At 39.4% G+C, this 21,566-nt stretch overlaps 2 protein-coding genes across 2 annotated transcripts in view; one reads left to right on the top strand and one right to left on the bottom strand.

The window, feature by feature from the left end:
* Positions 1-4,279, bottom strand: part of LOC117379129 (tax1-binding protein 1 homolog A-like) — a 38,985-nt gene extending 34,706 nt beyond the window's left edge. The window contains exons 1-2 of the mRNA XM_055225504.1: positions 4,110-4,279; positions 1,527-1,741 (exon numbers count right to left, since the gene is read on the bottom strand). Of these exons, the coding sequence (XP_055081479.1) occupies positions 1,527-1,715 (189 nt within the window). The 5' untranslated portion in view covers positions 1,716-1,741; positions 4,110-4,279. The remainder of the gene's footprint in view (positions 1-1,526; positions 1,742-4,109) is intronic.
* Positions 4,280-4,850: 571 nt separating this feature from the next.
* Positions 4,851-21,566, top strand: part of LOC117378653 (3-hydroxyisobutyrate dehydrogenase, mitochondrial-like) — a 44,239-nt gene continuing 27,523 nt past the window's right edge. The window contains exons 1-4 of the mRNA XM_033975298.2: positions 4,851-4,982; positions 7,433-7,593; positions 8,790-8,899; positions 10,117-10,238. Of these exons, the coding sequence (XP_033831189.1) occupies positions 4,913-4,982; positions 7,433-7,593; positions 8,790-8,899; positions 10,117-10,238 (463 nt within the window). The 5' untranslated portion in view covers positions 4,851-4,912. The remainder of the gene's footprint in view (positions 4,983-7,432; positions 7,594-8,789; positions 8,900-10,116; positions 10,239-21,566) is intronic.

Below are 21,566 nucleotides of genomic sequence, written 5' to 3'. Positions count from 1 at the left end.
TTGATAAAAAAGGGATGTGGGGAGGAGAGAGGGGAGATGGGGAAAAAGGCCAGGGTTATATGTCCTGTAGGAATCATATGGAGAGGTGAATGTATTAAAGTATTACAGTGACAGGCCTAGTGGTCCCGGTCCCTCAAAGAAACTAGGCCTAAATGATAAAACACTGCAATGTAGTGTTATAGTGCTCTTGATAAAGTGCCCTCCGGTAATCTTGATACCCTGGACAAATATCAACAATGGTACTATATCATACATTATTATTATTATTCTAAATTACTATAGATTTGACCAAGGATGTCTAATACAAGTGCAAGGCATAGTGCATAAAACTGCATTATTAAAAATCAGGGAAAGGGGATAAGTAAAGGAAGTGATGACTAGCTTTCATTTCTGTCCTGATACTGTTTGACTATTGTGATTGATAGGTGTTGTAGTAATTATGTGTTTAACGGAGACCTGCTGTAACCAGTCCGTCATGTTTGCTCCTCCCTTCAATCTGTGGTTACTTTGCCAACTGAAACTAAAACCAGGGCTAAGCTATGCAAACATACATGTAATACAATTAATACTTTCCTTGAAATCAACATCTCCTTAAAGAACACAATTTACCAACAGCACCAACGACTCTACATAGGCTAAAGACAGCAACAGAAAATTCATCCAATCCTCCAAACAGATTTTTGGTTTCTGATGGTGATTAGAGACTTCTACCTTTATTTAATATTTAAAAGGTCTTAGTGTACAATAAAAATAATTGTTTGATGAGTAAACAAATAAAAAAAAAAACAAATCACTGACTAGTCTACACATCTGTCACTTTCTATTATGGGAGTCCCCAAACTCTTTTCACTGAGGGCCATAAAATATGTGACATGAACAGCCACAGACCATTGGTCAATAGTGGATAATTCACTTAACATAGTTTTGACATCATACTTTTAAAAAGGCTTGAAATATTAATTTTAGGTTCTATATAGATTCTAGTGGTAGGATTGCTCAAATTTGCCATAAAAAGTACTGACTATGATCAACTGGGCCAGCTCAACAGAAGACCTGAGGGACAATAAAAATTGGTCTGAGAGCTGCATTTGGCCCTCCGGCCAAAATTAGGACACCCCTGATCTATGGTAATAGTTAGGTCTACTTGCAGTACCTTCACAGACCCATAGGACATGGACCGCATTTTGAAAACCACTGTCATGTAGGTCACCAGAAAGTGCACCAAAATGTTTGCCCCACAGCGAGACCTACCAGAATCAGCCCACCATGTTTACTCTCCCCCACTCCCCCTCCACCACACCAAAGCTTGTGGTAAACTTTTCAAACATGTACCGGGAAGACTACCTATTAGCGGCATCCTTATGAACGTGTTAGCAGCCTCTCTCAAACACTAAGCCCAATTCATAAAACACGTAATCCATGTCAAAACACTCCGCAATAATTACAATAATTTCACCATAAATATCGGTTATTGAATTGGCTCAGATGTTCCGTGGCGTGCCCTGTAATTAGCCTGTAATGGGTACCTTGAAGATGCCCACCCAGTCTTTGGGGTGGGGGGCGATGTAGGGCGTCAGGGTGTAGTGGCACTCCAGGGGGGCTTGGGGCAGGAAGCTCTTGCCCACGTTCTGGAAGATGACGTGGGCAAAGTTGGAGGTTTCCATGATGCTGACGCTGCTGCCCGGCGAGGAGTCCACCACCTGGAACGAGGACATGGTCTCGAGCAGGTCTCCTCAGGGCTCTGGAGGTGAACAGGCCAGGACAAGTAAGTACACATTTAGTGCAGCATTTGAAGATGAATATGTCAATTTGTAAATTGTATTCAGAGTAAATTGTGTTTTTTAGATTCTAGAAAGCGAAAATGTCATAAATAATTAAGCATCATATAACGTTTCAGGTGGAGGGTTTGCCACCTGCTTCTCTCATGGAAAAGTTTGCCTGGAATATTCTACAGTATGGCATTAAAGGAACTGTATGTAGAATGTGCACTTTTACGGTTTTAAAAAAAGGAACTACAGTCACAACTGAACCTGAGTTGTCAGTGCCTTAACTTATATATAGAGGACACATACAAGCGTTTCCTCATTCTCTGTACATGGACAGGTCATGCTTCACATGAAAGCTCAGAACCTCCAGAATCCACTTACTGAGCTGCAGAGGCTGCACTAGCATTGATTAATGATTGGCTGCAGTTATTATCAGTTACAATTGTTATCAGTATAAGCTATTTGATTTGAACATGTTTACCTCTGGTTGCTGACCAGAGGTATTGACCTGGGGAAACTGATGATTGTTGCATTTATTCAATTACAAGTATTTTTACTGCTAAAAAAATGAATGGCCAGTGGCGTCACCTGCTTGTCTCCCTGGCCTGGCCAAAAAAAAAAAAAGTCGCCACCTGAATGTAACTAAGCAAATAGGTACGAGTCTCCTCTAGTTGGTCTAGGTTCAGCAACAGTCTGTGCTCAAAGAATGATGTCAGCTGACAACTGAATATACTGAATGACCAGGTTATTCCATCAATGGATTTTTTTCTTCCCTGATGGTATGGGCATATTCCAAGATGACAATGCCAGGATTCATTATGACAGAGTGACATTGAAGAAGCTCATCGAAACAATGCCACAGCCAATGAGTGCCATAACCAAAGCTAAAGGCGGTCCAAAGCCAGGTAGTGTAGATACATTTTAACCCATATTGTGTGAATAATATCCTATTTTTTATTGCAGGCAAAGCAGTAACCTCTCCTGGAAGAAGAAGTTGGCAGATCCTCCATCAGAAAAGTTATATAGTGCACCAAAGTAGAGCACCACCTAAAATGTGAGCAAGGGCCAGTTTTCCCTATTAATCACAATTTTCATTAGGCATATCTAAAAGTAATATAAATAAAAGTTGAACCTGACCATATCAGCGTTTATTATTAATACAGGAGACTGGTGGCCCCCCATAGTCTAAAATAAACTGGGCTATATAGGCACAAAAAAAACTGACTTTGTTGATAATTGGATTATTATAAACCTATAAATAAGACTACACTGGTCAAAAATGACTGCTTAAAAGTTAAATATATGCAGTAAGTCAAATTTATACTCATAAATTGAATGCCATGAAATTATTCAAATAAATCATCATTTGTACCACCATAGCCTTAACAAAATCTCTGGGAAACACAACCAGCTATATTTTTGACAAAGCCCTTGAATTTGCTACATTGTAACAATATTCTCCCTTACAACAAGAAATATTTGTGGTAAATCCTACCACCACAACGACTATTACATTATTGTTATTAGAGAATAACACGTGACACTCTATGATGTCATAACAATATTTTAACCATACAGTAAATCTTTTATTAATTAGTCAACTAACTCAAAATATAAACTTAACAAAACCACTACATAACCAAGGCTACTAGAGACTAGATAAAAAATAATTTTAACTTTTTCCTGGGGAGATTGTGTTCTTATTTCCCATTTCAGTCAGTCTACAAGTAGCTCACATGAGCCACTGGGTGTGACTAAGGAGTTTGATGCTGCTGCTGGATGATATAAGACGGCATTTAAAATATATGGAGTATATTAAAAAGAACATATGACAGCACTGATTTCTACACCATGTTACTTACATGGTCTTATTCTTTTTAATATGTGGACTTGATACTTGTGCCCTCTCCATGCCATTTGCAATTCTCAGGGTGGTGCCAGGGCGCCTTCTATGCAGCTGATATAAAGCATTAGTATATATACTGACTGCGAGGTAATCCTAGTAATTGTTGTACAAGTATAAATCCCATATAGCCCATAAATACGTGTAACATTATAAAAATAAATTATTCAAATGCTGACAAAAAGCATCCATAACAAGCCAGCTAACACACGTCACGTTACCTATTGCTAAACGTGCATTCCAATAACCGCGTGGCAAGATGCCAGTGATACTCAGCTTCGTTTCTCACATGATCATCTGATTAATGACTGCTCAGCTGCGATCATTAACCGAACAGGCCATGTCCTGTCCATGTCCTGTCCTGTCATGAGCTAGCACAACATTAGCCCCGCGGATAGGCTAGCTGTAAGAAAGCAGGGCGTAATAGAGACAGTCCGTACCCATGTCATACAGAGTGTGCCCGGGCACTAAGGATTTGGGAGTGCGGGCTGCGTTCTGTGCCCTGCTCTGGTCCCGCTGCTCCTCTGATAGCTCTCTGATGATGGTCCTCTTGTTGTTGTGGCGATGACGCGTCTGCTGCTGCTGAGCTGCTGAGGGATGCGGCACTTCCGGGGTGATGCTGAGAAGCGCTCGGATGCGACTCACGTGAGCGTCTTCTTAAAGGGGACAGCTCTGTAGGTCCGATTCTGTAATCCTGTTTATGCCGTGTAGGGCTGTTTCTATCCTGTAGGTTTGTACGTGTCATATTGGCCTGAATCTGTAGGCCTGTTCATACCATGTAGGCTCATGCAGAGCTGCTAATGCCAATACAATATAATTACCTCTTGACATAGACATAAATAGATCCAACAAGTGTTCTAGATGTATACATTAAATAACAGTGAAGAATGATTATATGCATATGCCATGTACTTCAGTATTTATTAGCTCTACACTAATGTGTAAATAAAACAGAAACAGAAGTGACCAGTTTTTAGTGGTAAATCCGTTGTGAAACTCCAAAAGAAAACACCAAAGACAAAGATGAAACGTAAATATGTTATAATATCAAATTGTACTTCTTTTTACACACAAACTTTTACAATGGAAGGTTTGTTGTGCATTGAGCCGGAAGTCCCGCCTTTGCCTCGTTGCTATTGGACAGGTAGAGAAAATGCTGCGCTCTGATTGGCAGGGCACTTGCGCTGTTGGGCTTTCTGACAGCTGAGCTGTCACCACACGCCGAGGTCAAGGGGAAACAAGCATGGCCGCGTTATTTCGGGGGTCACGCACTGTTTTATTCAGCTGGAATAAACATGTGGACTCTGCATTCGGTAACGTATCTGCTCGTGTTTCACATCAGCTTCTTTCGCCGGCTTTTATGGTTGTACTTGCACAGAGCAGGCCATGTTAGCACTAGCCTGTTAGCTCAGTTAGGTGAACAGTCTTGTAATCAATTCTGTAATCAATTACAGATGTCCCAACACCTGCGAATTTATTGAACTGCACACGGCAGGAGAATAGCCTGCTCTGATGCTTCCTACTGCATTTGTGCAAGGGCCGGGTTCTTTACTTTTAGATTCTGTACAGCAGATGGTTATCTGCACACTCCCACTTCTGGACCTGTAGCCACAGGAGCAATGACATTTGAAATGACAAAATACATAATTTGGGTCAAATGTCCTGTAATATGCATGTTGTGCATTGTCTTATATAAGAAGATATTTGACACATGTGTACTTACATAAAAATGTATTTGTATTGTATTGACTGTATGCAAGAGGAAAAACCTAGATAGCCTAAATAGTTAGTCTCTTGGTACAATGGGAATGCTTATTTTTGCATGTACTATAATGCACCTGTGACATTGACAAATGTACTTTAGATTGTGTAGTTTTGTAGATCACTGGGTAATGCCATATCACTTTTTTCTATACATAGGCCTTTCACAATAATAATCTTTTAAGCACACCATATTGCTACAGAGAGATATCGCAATAAACGGTAATATTGAAACTACTGTAGGCCACTGATACAGTACAACAATAATACAAGATAATCCCAGTAAACCATTTTTAAATCAACAGTATGATCAAAAGACATGAGCTGCAACAAATAAATAAAAGAATGAACTAATAATTAGCCATAAAAAGTCATTTATTCAACTTTCTACAGCTCAAATCTTATTGTAGTACAACAAAAGTACCCAGTCTGCTCACTTTTGCCCAAAAAATGTACACATGATAAATATTGAGCCCCAGCATATTTTCCCAGTAATCATTTATTGAACGATACGCCTGTTATGATAGTTACTATATCGACTTATCTATACCTAAACATCTCTGAGATTGAACTCAAGCGCATTAAAGATGCGCTAGGTGTTTTCTGATGCTCCTCTGTATAACATTCTAAACAAAGCAATAGTGACCACCAGAAAAGTTACACAGTACACCTTTAAATCCAGAACAGTTTAGTATGACTTTCTCCATGTTTGTTATGTGTTTCACTGCGGCCTATAGTCTATCAGTATATCAGAGTGAGTTGACATGTGCTGTGTAAGCATAAACATGTAGTGTTTTCACAGGACAGCCCAAAGTTCATTCCCACAACTGCTGTCAGTGTTTACACTGTAGTAGTATCACAAATAAGTATAGCTGAATATGTATTGTACTTGTTGCTATTTGAAACATAATTCATAATCCAGAATCATTTGAATCTCTGTGCCTGCTTCACTTTGGCTTGACCAGTATTGTACATTATTGTACATGCATTACTATACATGATTTACTTATTTAGTTCTATGGTAGACAAGGGTTGTCAAATTGAAAAACAGATACTTATTCATATTAAAACTGGTACTGAATCTAGATTCTTTCTTTGAGTACTGATTTAAAAAATAAAAACTTTTAGAATGGTCTTGAGCTTTATCAGAACTAGTACTAGTACCAAATGGTAACATAATGAAAGTACTATTATTTAGTGTTGGCAATTGCAGTCCATTGCCTAAAATGAGAATGTTTTTGAATATGTTACAGAATATTTTATTATAGACCTACTTACACTACCAGTCAAATGTTTGGACACACCTTCTCATTCAATGTTTTTTTTTTTCTTTGTTTACATCTTTCTACATTTTGGATGGATGTCAAATATATGATGCAAGATATGTGAAATTATGTAGCAAAGAAAAAATAACTCAACCTTTTTTTTTTTTTTTATTTTTTTTTTTTATTAAAATCACTCAAAATAGGCAGCTCTTGCTTTGGTGATAGTTCTGCAAACCCTTTACCTTCTCTCAATGAGCTTCATTCTTCTTGATGAAGTCTCCTGAAATGGTTTTCGCTTCACCACTGTGTCTTGTCAGGATTCATCAGTGGAATGCCAAGACTGCAAAAAAGTGATAAAAGAAGGGGAAAAAAAGGAGTTATTTTGAGTTTTTTTGTACATTACATGTGTTCATTCATATTTTTAATACCATCAGAGAGAATCTAAAATGTAAATAGTCATGAAAATAAAAAGACCACCAAATGAAAAAAGTGTGTCCAAACATTTGACTGGTAGTGTACTTGTGGTATCAAAATCTGTGGCAATATTCAACCTGTTCCTTAGAATTGAAATCGAGTTTGAAATTTTAGTTGTGTGACAGCCCTATGATAGACCATACACATTTCTGACAATGCCGAAGAATAATAGTAGTAAATGGTAGCCTAGATGGGCTTTGGGTGAAATGTGTTAGTGTTTTGCACCAGTGTGAGGTCCTGATGTCTCTCATTGGTTTGTTCAGTGTGTACGCGGACCATGGCCTCCAAAACTCCAGTGGGCTTCATTGGCCTGGGGAACATGGGCTCTCCTATGGCCAAGAACCTGCTGAAGAACGGTTATCCTGTCATCTGCACAGATGTATTCCCCGAGTCCTGTAAAGAGCTGCAGGACATAGGTGCACAGGTAATGCTCTATACTACACTAAGATAGCAAGAATAGCAGAACAGGTCCATATCAGTCACCACATTTACACACTCAGACAACTGACAGTCCCCTACAACCAAATTCAAATTGTCTTTGCTCCAAAACCTGTCAAACTACTCTTATCCCAGTCTACACCAGGTCAAAGAACCAAATACAGTGCTGTGAAAAAGTATTTGCTCCCTTCCCGATTTCTTACTTTTTTGCATATGTGTCACACCTAACTGTTTCAGATCATCAAACAAATTTAAATATTAAACAAAGATAACCCAAGTAAACACAAAATTAAGCAACAGTAGTTGCTTTTTTTTCATTTGTACCAAAATGATTACGCAATGCTGACAAATCCCATGTGTATCAACAATTAAGAAAATAAAATTGAGCAACGAAGTAAGTACAGAGCAGCAGGCATATGCTGGTGGCAGTGAAAACAAGGATAGGCAGTATCTTTTAATCACCAATTAAGATTGGCGATTAAAGATTTTTCAAATATGCACAAATCACTCCAAAAACATTTTTGAGAGGACAAATGAGAAAGGGAAACAACTATAGCATGGTTAAATGCTCTGAAAAGTTGATTTTGCGTAATAGATCTGCATGACGAAACACATGTCTAATATCTGCCTGTTTGTTGTTGTATCATACAGAGTTCAGTTAAACGTCTCTCCTAGTCTCCTCCTAGTGTTGTTACTGAGATGTAGGAGATTCAAACTACCACACCTCAATTGTAGTTCTCGGGTTTACATGCAGTCATAGTGACTGTCAAACTATAACAAACTCTAATGCTTCTTCAGGGAGTTTTACTTACTGCCTTAATACAGTGTAGCTGCACAATTTCAACCTGTAACAAAAGAAAAAAACAGACTGGGCTTCCCTACTATCACACTCACAATGCTGTGCGTGTGTGTGCCAAATAAAATATTTATAATATTATAAGAGTTAGTTTTTTATATTTGAAATGATTAAAGCTTACTTGAACTCATGAACTTGGATTTAGAACTTTGCCTTACAGCTCCAAAGGGTCCGGGAGACTGCTGGACTGACACAGACATAACATTAACAATCACTGTTGTCAACTGTCAACTGCTCTCATATGCTTACATGCATGTTATTAGTTTTGTTAAGGCCCAGCATAAGTGCCGATGGTGTGCTAATTAAAGACATGTTGTCTTCTGCAGGTTGTGGACACACCAGCTGACGTTGCAGACAAAGCAGACCGCATCATCACCATGCTGCCTTCAAGTCCCAATGTGATCGATGCCTACACAGGAAACAGTGGCATTCTCAAGTACGCTGAGGCACCACACACACCTGTCATATAGACCTTTCCTCTTTATTCTGTGCTAAAGTTCATGTGGTCCAAGCGATACTGAATGCAACTGAGACTGTAGCTTGTGCCAAATACACGCATTACCTGTAAAGAGATAGTTACTGCAGCCAGCATTTACAGTAAATTTACCAAATTTACCAAATAAGTGACATTAAGATGGCCCATGTGGATCAGTGGAAAGTGGATACAGTTAGTTGTTTAGTGGTAATACTCAACATGTATCTAGACCAGGGGTGTCAAACTCATTTTCACCGAGGGCCACATGAGCAAAATGGCCGCCATCAAGGGCCAGATGTAACTGCGGCAGTGTAAATATCACTAAATGTAACTGAATGTCATGTAAAATAAATGTAATTACTTTTTCACTTGTTACATAACGGTTTCTGAGATAAACTGACATTTTTAAAAGTGTGTATGTGGTCGGGACACACCTGCTCACAGACCTTCAGCTCTGCTTCAAATACAGCCTTTTACAGCCTTTTAATTATTGAACAATTTGTTGTTTTTCTTGCAGACTAACTTTTGCATACTTAGCTCCGTCTTTGGTGTCAAAATGTCGATGTAGATTGTACCGACCGCGCCTCATAACACAAAAAAGATACAGGTTTTTCTCCTCAAAGCACAAACTTGTATTCACCTTCACCTTTCTTCCTCCCAACTTCCTTCCATGCCAACAATTTTCCTCTTCATGAACATTTTGTGATGATTATTTGCAAATATATCTCAGTTCCACTTGCGGGGAAAATCTCATTAGTTTATTGTCAGTGCAAACATTAAAGCAGTATAGACTTATTTAAAAATGACAGTCATGCCTTTTAATTTATCTTCTTGCGGGCCACATAAAATGACGTGGCGGGCCGCATTTGGCCCCGGGCGTTGAGTTTGACACATGTGATCTAGACTTTGGCCACTATACCGCACCCCACAATGGGCAATATCCTCTACTATATTATTCTATATTTTAATGAGCAGCAAAAATAGAATACTGCCAGACTGTAGTTTTGTGAAACATATAAAATATTACAAACATTTAAATCTCGAGCTTGAGTTTTTAGAGCAGTACTGCTGAATTGAACACAATTTTACAATGCACAGATAGCATATGTGTCATCCTAGGCCCTGTGTATAGATCTGGCCTTTCCCTAATGGAGGTCTTTGTGTCTTGTCTTTTGTAGAAAGGTGAAGAAGGGTACTCTGCTGATCGACTCGTCCACCATAGACCCATATGTGTCCAAGGACATGGCAGTAACCGCAGAGAAGATGGGAGCAGTCTTCATGGATGCCCCAGTGTCAGGAGGTAACTCATACGCACACATTAATGGTACTGCTCTAATCTCTCAGCAATCTGGAGTCACTGGTTAGGGCTTCACTTTGAGCGCATATTCTGGTCTCATCCGAAGCAAAGGTTTGCACTTGTTTTGCCCTGTTTTAGGGCTCTCTTTGTAGATAATTTAAGTATTGTGGAAAAATATATAACTCATACTTAACTGTGGCATTTGGATTTCCAAACTGGCTCTTGAATGCTTTTAGTGGATGTGGTCTCCAAAATGAATGTGATAAAAGGAGGTTCATGGTCAAATCTTATTGGGTGAATTGCATTTAGAGTTATTTCAACTATTGCTGCTCTGTGGTGGTTTGCTTCCCCTAATACGGCTGAACAGACGTTACTGTTGCTGAGTCAGATATAACACTTGAATTACATTAACTTTTTTCAAATTCTGGATTGCATGAGGAATCCTTGTCCTAAATTGGATGGGCCTTCTTATTCCTATGCTGTTTGACAGTACCTTGAATATTTGTATCATGAAGCATTTTACTGACGAGATATTAAAGATGTGAGTTCTAAGCTGCAGGCCTGGCTTATCTCCCATGACCATCAGAGTGTAAGCAGTTGAACCCTGGGCCACCTCTTGTGTATATCTAACCTGTGCTCTGTGAGGTCTCTTAGACTATATCTAACCTGTGCTCTGTGGGGCTAAGTGCTGGTTAGTGCCTTGGCGTTAGGCGTAGGGACATGTCGTTATTACTGAGTGCTCTTCGGCTTTTACTGCTGCCTTTGACCATAGTCTGAAGACAAGGTGAAGGTTTGAAGTCTCATTACGCTGACGCTCCCTGACACTGGCCAGGCTCCTCTTTAATGGGCCGTACCGTGCTGGGCCGCACTGTGCCGGACAAGCCCACGTCAGGCCGTTTCATGTTGATGGAGCCGTAATGGCGTCCGTCCTCTGTCAGTGTCTTTCATGTGAGATAAAGAGCCATAAAAAGCAGGGAACGCAGAAGGAGGAGAGGAGCCTGATAAGATATGGATGAGACAGCTGCTGTAAAAATGTCCATCACAGAGTTTGTCAGCTTCAGTCTCTATAATCCTCCACACATACACGGATCCTATTGACTATGTTCGCTGGATATAATGTCATTTTTACTTTGTCAGGTCTGTGCTATTAATCATATTCTAATCTACTCAAGGTCCAAGTATCACGAATTGTCCAAAATTGAATTTTAATCAAGAGGATAGCTAAACCTCTGTCATTAAAAGCATGTGGTTTGGAGCAGAGTTCAAACTGGAGGAAGAAATTTAGATTTATTATGTGAAATGACACTGGTTAAAAGCTTTGCTTTTTTTTTTTTTTTTTTTTTAGTTAATTTTGAAAGAAAGAAATACAATTAATTAATTTGTATTTTAATAGATCAATATGAGTGGAAAAGAGTAATAAATTATTTTACCATATTTCCTAGCCCTACCAAAAAAAATCGATTTAATTAATTTCATTGTCCAATTTTTTTCTGTGAGAAAGTTCACAGAAACCTTTGGCCTTTTAGGACAGCTACATAGCAATCTATTATTCAAGTTTCTGACGGTGGTGTTGTCAGTATTGCTACATTTTGCGTGTAATTTTTGGTTGGAATTGTAGCATGCAGCTATACTATTTTTTTTGTGTGCTTCTGTTTCCTATTTTGCTGTGATGGTTTGAGCAGTGATGAGCTCTGATGAGGCCCTGTCTTGTATATAGGCCCTGTTTGTAAAGGTAGGTATTTATCACATTGTGGGAATCAAAATCTGTATACATACTCACAACATGAGGACCTGCCTTACATATGGGGATAAAGATCAGGTTCATGGTGTAAATTCTTTGTTATTAGATGAACAACATGGTTTAAAGTTCAGTTAAAATGGTGGTTAGGCATTTAGTGACTATGAATAAGGTTGGAATCAGTCTCCAGGAAATGAATCCAAGTCAGACAAGCACTGTCCAAACTAATACATGCATCCTGCAGGCCTCCCAGACACAGCCAGTGCCTACCACGGCAAAGCTAGTATGGCAACAATAATGACGCAAGCTGCTATTAAAATTCTGATTATTAGAACAATTACTTATAGTTTGCTATTGCACACAAACAAGAAAAACAAAGAAGTCAAAATGCAAGTAAGAGTCACATGGCCTGATATTTAAGAGGAACTATATACTTTTGCAGCCACCCTATATATTTTGGTTATGAATATGTAGGAGCAGATTTGCAATCGTGAGCAATGGGCTTCCCAACCAATATGTCAGAAAAGTGCCTGGCACATGAAACTTCCTCTGATGTTAGATCAGGGGTTAGAGGTCACAGAAGATGGCCATCCTTGTTTACCCTGGATTAACCTGTGGAAACCACTCATAAAGACACTTCCTCCTCCTTCCACACACGGACACACACGGCCACCACCTGTGCCCCACTCCCGCCAGGAGAGGGCACTCTATACTACTGTCACCATCATTGCTGCTGAGAAGGTGACAGCTAAACCTTCCTCACTGGAGACAAGTTATACAATCAAGGCTGTTTAAAAGTTAGTTTTGTCAAAGACAATCCAACAAACATGAACAGTGTTGTAGTGATGTGCACTGTGGATATATGAAATTTTAAGCATAGTAAATAAAAACTACTTTTTTTAAGTAATTTTCAAAACAAAAAAATTTTTTTTTGTTCTGAATTTAAAGCTTGGAAATGCCAAATTTTGAGCTAAATATTTATATTTCAATTGAGTATTTAGTTTCAAAGCTAGTTTTAGCATATTTGGGTATCCTTTTACAGGGATGCACTGGTACAATACATCACATATCTGTGCTGATATTGAAAATGTTTGAACCGGATATCGGGTCAGTCCCATTTTGGTAATTTATAGACCAACTGACTTACTGGATAGTGTTGGCTTAAAACACTATTCTATTAATTTTTCAATGTTGTTCTGCCTTTAAATTATATATAATACGGTAGCTATAAAATGCTCGATGTTTTTTTTACCTTATGCCTTATACGAAATAAATTCTATTTTCAGTCTCTGCTCTACATTGGTTCTTATCGGGTATCAGTAGATACTTCAAGTCAAAGTATCAAGATTGGTATCAGAACAGAAAAAGCTGGAACGATGCATCCCTATCCATTTATTTGACAACCCTGTACTAAATATTGCTTTGAATGTGGATAATTTGACATTGTTTTTTATGGGAAATATCTCTCACACACCAAGTCATTTGAAGTCTAACCCCGTAAGCAGTTGCCTATTGCTTAGTGTCCATTTCCTGCATTTGCTCTGTAATTTCCCTCTGTGATTGAAATGTCCGTGTGTGTTTTCAGCAGTGGCATGTTTAACACCAGAGCTTGTATATGGCCTGTGCGTCACTGGGTTTGGCACTTCACCGTCAGATCTCCACTGCCCACTCATCATCGCCTTTAAAAAAGAAACAACCAGTGCACTCATGCACCAGCTCCTCTGCCTCCACTGCACTTAAAGGAGCTGAACTTGATTTTTACTGTCTTAAAGAGGGGTATTATGCAAAAAAAAAAAAAAAAAAAACCTTTTTCAAGCTTTCAACCATATAACGTTGTTGCTTCATCAAAAACAAGCCTGAAGTAGTCAGCCATGCATTTCTCTCCCTATTTGATCCCTCCTTATAGGCTTGACACACAGGGGATGACAAACGACAGTGACCACCAGTTTCACCCATTGCATCAGGTTAAAAACCCAACACATGGGGCGCAATGAACTGCAGCGGTAGTTTCACGTCACACTCTAGTCCAGGGCAGATCCCAAGTTTTCTACAGATATGACTGGCTGTGAAATTTGAGGACATTACAGGGTGAAAAGCTGTAAGTATGAAACCAAGTAGACCTATGAGGTTTTTGCTGATTAATATTGACTCTGCGGTGCATCAGAAGTAAAAAGCCGATCCACCTTTCTTTGATATATCCTCGTAGTAGTTTTGTGAAATATCAAGTGAATATTCTTCTTTCTCCATGCTGATTTTGGCAGTTCTCATGTCAGCTCAGTGCCCTGTCAAAGAGAACTTTGCTGATTGGCTGTAGCGTTGGCAACAGCAACAAAAGTTGAAAATGTTTAAACTTTCAGGATTGTTCCGCATGTGCACGTTAACATGCTCAAGTTTCCATGGGCACTACTTTCATTTGTTGCCAGGCTGAAGGAGACAGGTGATTTTCGCATTGTCACACACGGCCCCTTAGAAATGGGAGGTTGCTCCATGTGCGCTGAGCCCATCACGGTAAGCAGTAAGATTCTGTCTGATTCTCATCCCACAACCCTACGTCATTCATGCTCCTACACAGTAATTTTCCATAAACATACAAAAGCATGATACAAAGCAATACACTACTTATATATTTTTTATTTGTCTCTTGTAAGGTAAATTCATTATCTGCATTTGAACCATTCTTAAACCTGTGCTGCTGGCCCAGTCTGTCAGGAGCAGCTGTTGCCATACAGCGCTCAGGGATCCATCTCCAGATCTTGATCAGGACCACCTTAGCTGGAAGATTTGACTTATTGTACATGTTTTGGGTTGATGGGGGAAGTGCCCAGAGGAAACCCACCCAGAAACAGGGAGAAACATGCAAACCACGCAGAAAGACTCAAACGTGGAACCTTCTTGCTGGGAAGCATGAAGGCACTAGTTTTTTGTACTTTACTTTTGGTACCAGTTGTACCATTAAAATTTGTTGCTACCATACTACCGTTGAACATTACCCAACCCCAGATAATGTCATACTGTTGAACAGTAAAGCAATAACCTCTCTGTGGAGACAAGCAGGTGGCGGACCTTGCACCAGAAAGGTTTTGTAGAGGACCTTTTAATGAGAAAACTCAAATGATAGTCTTGCAGAATGGGACAGTTGTAAGTTGTGCTGAATTAGACTTTGTGTTGTGCTGTGAGAGAGCTCCCCACACTGTGTGAAAGTACACCACAGCAGCCCGCTCTGATGTCACAACTCTGGGTGTTGGCACAGGGGAGCCATACTAACGAGCGCCGGTCGTTAGCGGTAATTACCCAGAATGCTCATGTTTGTGTCTGACTCCCATGATCGACCGCCACATCGCTAACGGACGCGGCTTTTATATAAATCCCCCAAATATCTTTCATTCTGTTTTCCTCCCATGCAGCCCTGGGAAAGTGGGCTGTGGAGCTATAGAAAACCCAGGCACCAGCTTGTTGGCCACGGTGCCTGCTTGTGAGCAGGCTGGAGAAAGGGCTGCTGTGGGCCCAGTCTGTTTGGGGCACTTGAGTTGGCATGACTCTAATCATAGGCACACCACATAACAGAGGCCTGCTGCTCACTGCTATGTGAGTATTTGAGCGCCATCCTCAGCACTACACACTCAATCTCAGAGTTTAGAAGGTAGTTTACTAGAGGCTCCAAGTGACTGGTATAATATGCTGATGATCTCAGACATAACATTACATATAATAGGTTCAGAGGCAGTGAGCTTATAGAAACCGGTCACCAACCTTTCTCTCTGCACTCTTTCGTACACAATCCTTACAGGTCTGAGACTGTATTGCATTTAGCACAAAAAGTCAGCAGCAGTCACCTTGTTTAACCAACAGAAAGTTTTTTGGGGAAAAAAAAACCCATAAAGAAAACAAAAATGGAAACCCTCAGTGAAGGAGAGAGGCACTCTCATGGATGGGCACGCTGTAGATATGTCCAGGACTGGTACACAGTCATAGAGATATGCTACATTAATTGCAAAATACTGCAAAAAGAGCTATTAAATTTTAATCCTGCACTTGTGATACTTATAATATGTCTAAGTCCATTAGTTGAGAGGTTTAACACAAGAAATTACAAAATTACTGAACAATGATTTACACGTTTCTGCAGACATAATACTGCCTGAATAGGGCTGTAGTCGACTAAAGAAATTCTGGTTCAACTAAAAAGGGAATGTGGCAAAACTCTCAAAACTATTAAGTATCTTTCTGAAAAAGCACCCTCAAACAAAACATATAATTAATGTAACAAAGAGAATTAATGAGATTTTAAATCTCAGAGTGCAAAGACTGGAGTGAGATATGGTAGCGAAGAGACCGTGCACCTTAAGCTAAAAGTTGAGTGCACCTTGTGTCAGCGGCTACAGTAAAATGACTTTGAGATACTAAACTGTTCAAAAGATCAGATCATTGCACTTCTAGTTTAGATCCAAGTCAAAACTATGCTATTATTGTTTGTGAAATGTGGTGTGATACTTCACAGAAGGATGGTGATAAATAACACAGGAAATAGAGCTTGTGTTTACTGTAGCAGTAGCTTCACCCCGATCCTCGCTGCGTGGACTTATGTAAACAGACAGACGTGAGGATCTCCTCTCCCTTTTTTACTTTTTAAAGAACACTTCGAACAGAATTAATAGCACTGTTTTATGGACTGGGTGTGATTATTTGCAGAGGATAAACTCTAATGAATAATATGGATGAGAATGCTTCAGTGTAACTTTACAACTGTACGAGAGGTGAGGAATAAAGTCCCCTCATTATTTTTGCTATTTCCTGACTTTTGTATCTTGCGCCCATTTCTGTCACTCCAGCTGCCCCTGATGCTCTGTTTTATTGGCTGTGCAGTGATGATGTTTTGTGGTTACGATATGACACAGCAGCTCACAATCACACTGATACAACACACGAGGAGCGCAGCGACTTTAAAAACACAAACGTCGGGTTACATCTCTCCGAACCCGGAGAGCCTTTGCGATTTTGTGAATGTCCATTCAAATTGCAATTTCAGTTTACAAATTTTTGATTAATCTCATAGTCCTAGCACACAAGTTTGTAAAGTCTTTCTGAGGTCTTGGTTCCTTAAATTCAAAACCTGATTTCCAAAAAGCACTGACCATATGCTTCTTATTCATGTGTCCAAAAATGTAAGTTTGACATTTGTAACATTTTGGCAATTACAAATATTCAGTAAGGAGTTTAGTTATAAACTTGTCACGACCATCGATCAGTTAGAGACTAGAGGTTGTCTTCTGACAGGAAATGTTTTGAATTGAGCCCTTAGGCAAGACAATTCCCCTTGTCTGTATGAAGGCGTTAGGTGACTGTTTGATTGATGCAGAGGAGGGACTAACTATGTAATGGCCTACTGTAAAAACACTTTGAGAAGCTTGTCAAATTGATTATACATCTCAGCTGCTGTTATTATAAGTTAGATAATGTTTCAAAGATGGTAAAATGTGAAATGCTGTGTTAAGGAACAGACTTGCTAAGAACAAGTAGTAGTAGTTTTAAAGCAGACCTATTATAACATGTTTTTTGTTTTTTTGCAAGATTGTTTCCTTTCTAATTTCTCTCATCGTTGTATTTAGAGTGATTCATGTATGTTTGAGCAATCTTTATTCTCCGGTATACGTCATTGCTCTGTTCGCTCACCATTTTCATCGCCACTGGTCTGTACTTACTTTGCTCTCCAATTTTATTTTCTTAATCGGTAATAGACATAGGATTTAGGAACATTGCTTAGTCATTTAGCTAGAAATGGGAAAAAAATCTTCTGCTCTCTAGTGTGATCTGCAGCTATCTATAGGAGCGACAGACAGCTGCGCAGCTGTTTGTTTACCGCAGTTTTCTAACACAGAAGTCAGCGGATTTGTTTCTTTTTAAGTTGGTAGGTAGGTAAGTAACTTTTATTTATACCTGCAGGTACAATTGGTTTGCAGCTGCAGTTAGCTTCCATACAAACATACATACAAATCATACAGTTGTTTTAAATATTGCGCTTTAAAATATTCAGCATATAGCCATGATCCATGCAAGTCATAGATTATAGCTATATAGTAGATGAAAGCACAATATGTCCTCTTGAACAGTGCTAAACACATGGTACCTTTTATGTATCAGAGCTAACAGGCTAGCAACCACTAGACACACAACTGTCTACTGCCCACCTACTGGCCTCTTCACTGTCAGAGCAGAGATGGACAGGGGGTGGGGCTGTCCCTCTCTGTCGAGGTACAGGGGGACAGGGACCAGGGGGAGGAGTCACAGTGACCAGTGACAGGGCGGGTGCTGCAGATGGAGCCCCCAGCAGCTGGTGTATGGCTCTGGAGGCTCTGAACCACCACCAGTCTGTCAGATCCGTCAAAGTGTCAGTCTCCTGCGTGCTGGCTCCCATGTGGCCCAACCTGAATATCCACAGCCTGTTTAAAAGTGGGAGAACAAAGTGCATGTGCTCAGTAGGGCTGCACCATACGCTCAGTTATCATTATTGTAACATCAACAAATGAAATCCATATATCCAACAAAAAGGTCTATACAATGGCTAGTTCTAGTGCAGCATATTTTTTAGAGTATAGTCAAATAATCAGTTGATGGCGTATTACATTACCAAAATTTGTGTTTGTTGATAAATCATTTTATTTAGATTGTAAGGATTTATATGGAACAACGGCAGAAAGGTGTTGGTGAGTGACTGAGTTTGATGAAGATTTGGTATTTTTTGGTATTTATGTGTAAATAGGCAGATTAAACTCATGTTTGTTTTTTTTCTGGTACTTTTTCTGCATAAATAATTATTTTGCATCAACTCCTGCGATGTAGATGTAGTCTTGTGAATGCAGTTTGTGTCACACAATAGTTTTGAGAGGTTTTGCCACACCCCCTTTATAGTCGACTAACCGATTTGCAGTTACATGTCTGTTGCTGACCAAGAATTTTAATAGTCAACTACAGCCCTAGCACTTTGTGACCAAATGAGACAGCTGTGCATCCAATAAATAAGCTGTGGGTAAGCGAAAGAAAATGGATCTATTATAAATCATAAGACCCACAAGCAGTACTAGGATTGGCTGCACTTTGGCAGTCCTCCCCAATTTAATACTTCTAAAGCCGAACACAACCATGACAGTTCATGCATTTCAATATTACCCAAATGGTTTCTGAGAGCTGGAGATGAGTTGGAGAGATTTAAATACATAGTTTCCCCTTTCAATATCTGAAAATCAGGTAAGGAAGCTTTAATATGGTAAGACCGATTTTTTTAGTTATTACATTTTATTTGGTTCCCCAGATTGTGCTGGCAACTGTGTAGGCAATTTTATTTTTCTAATGCTTACTGTTCAAATTGTAGACTTGTTTTACCATATTACTATATCCACTTGGAGATGAATACAAAAGATAAAGATACAAATATTTTTGTTTTTGTTAATTAACAAACTTTAACATACTAATGCAGTTTTTTATAGAGTTAAATAATTAATCAATGAATCATTCTAAATATTAAAGAGAGGGTATTAACTGCTAACACATAATATATTTAAATCACTGTGTTAAATGTATGGTTTTTAAAATGCTTTATTGGTCGAAAATGTTTAATAGACATGTTTTTGCTCCTCTTTAACTAATAACTTTATATGTGCCATATAGCAGTTGTTCCCATTTCAAAATTTATAATCATGACATGTCATGATTTAAAGTAAAAATCCTGAAGTTTGAGTGCCTTCTCTGATAGGAACTGAGAGCTGTACTGATCTGCTGGAGTTCTAGCCTGCCTGGGCCTTTAACAGTGTGATCGGGGCTCATTACAGAGTGTCAGTGTCCTGATGGCCCTCCTTGGACCTGGGGATGGATTGATCCTGTGTGCATGTGCTGCTTCTTCCCTCTGTCACTAACATCGACCAGGCCCTCCCCACGGGGCACACCACTTACCCATGATGATGATGCTACTGATGGGGAGGAGAGGGAAGGGCCGGAGCAAGAGCTGAGCACACTGGTATTAAAGTATTTAAGAGCTGCTTAGAGATATGATATTGAACATATATATGCACTAGAGTTGTCATGATACTAAAATTTCAAACTTGATTTTGAGGAGCTAAGGAATAGACTCGATACGCAATATCGACGCCATGTTGATAATAAAAAAACACTCTTTTTAGACGATAGAATCTGATTTTCAACAGTAAATTGTTGTACTTTCTTTTATCTTATATTTCTGTAATCCCTTAGTTGTCCAGGCTGGTTCCATAGTGGTCCATGGGCATACACTAGTCCACTAGTCTATGTGGTCTTATACTTGTTCTGCTACAGCTCAAGATCATTGTAAAGCTAATCAAGAAAGGTTTATTTCTGTCCTGTGAATTTGAGTTTTTGTATCGATACCTGGTCAAATAAGCATCTTGTTTCCGATGTTAGATTTAGTATTGATTAGTATCTGCTTTTCGATACTTTTGATAACCCTAGTAGCAGTTTTTTAATAATAAAAAATATTTGTTAAAATGTTGCCGAGTAGTCAATTGTTCTGCACATTGTGAGATCAATTCCCAGCTCCAAAAATTAGCTGAATGTTTCCTTATCTCTTCACCCCTATTTCACAATCCTGTACAATATTGTGGAACATTAAGAGCAAAGCAAAGACATCTCCCTGGAGACGAGCAGGTGTCGGACTCCCAATCAAAGATTACATAGTGCACCTTTTAAGTCCTAATGCAAATCCATTTCAAAGCATAATATATGGGAAATAAAGTGAGTTTCAATAAATTAGTGGCACAATCTAACATATCTACAACTAATTCAATAACTAACTACTTAATTATAGCCTCGACAACTCAAATGTTACATACTACACTGCGTTCCAAATTATTATACAAATGATATGTTTCTCTGATTTTGCCAAATTGTCAATATAAATGACAGTCATCATGATTTTCAAGTTATCAACCTTTACAGTACAATTTGAATGCTATTGAACAAAACCTCTCAATGCCCATCCATCCATTTTATTCCGTTTATCTGGGGCTGGGTCAGGGGGACAGCAGTCTAAGCAGGGACTACCAGACTTCCCGCACCCCAGACATGTCCTCCAGTTCCCCCCAAGGCGTCCCCAGGCTATCCGAGAGACATAGTCCCTCCAGTGTGTCCTGGGTCTTCCCATGGGCCTCCTTCCGGTGGAACATGCCCGGAACACCTCCTTGGGGAGGCATCCAGGAGGCATCCTGAACAGATGCCCGAGCCACCTCAGCTCTTGACATGTAGGAGCAGCGGCTCTAGTCTGAGCTCCTCCCATGTGACCGAGCTCATGACCATAGGTGAGGATAGGAACGTAGATTGACTGGTAAATCAAGATCTTTGCCTTTCAGCTCCTTCTTTACCTCAACAGACCGATACAGCCATTGCATCACTGCAGACGCTGCACCAATCTGCCTGTCAATCTCTCGGTCCATTTTTTTCAAAAATAAAAACTTAAAATGCACTGTTCCAAATTATTATGCACAACAGAGTTTCAGTACCAGGTTATTGTTGTAAAGAGCTGAAAATGGTTATTTATTTTTCAGTTAGAAGCACTAGCATATTACTGAAAT

The sequence above is a fragment of the Periophthalmus magnuspinnatus genome, chromosome 11, assembly GCF_009829125.3.
Source record: "Periophthalmus magnuspinnatus isolate fPerMag1 chromosome 11, fPerMag1.2.pri, whole genome shotgun sequence".
NCBI lineage: Eukaryota > Metazoa > Chordata > Actinopteri > Gobiiformes > Gobiidae > Periophthalmus > Periophthalmus magnuspinnatus.
This window is presented reverse-complemented; position numbering and strand designations above follow the sequence as displayed.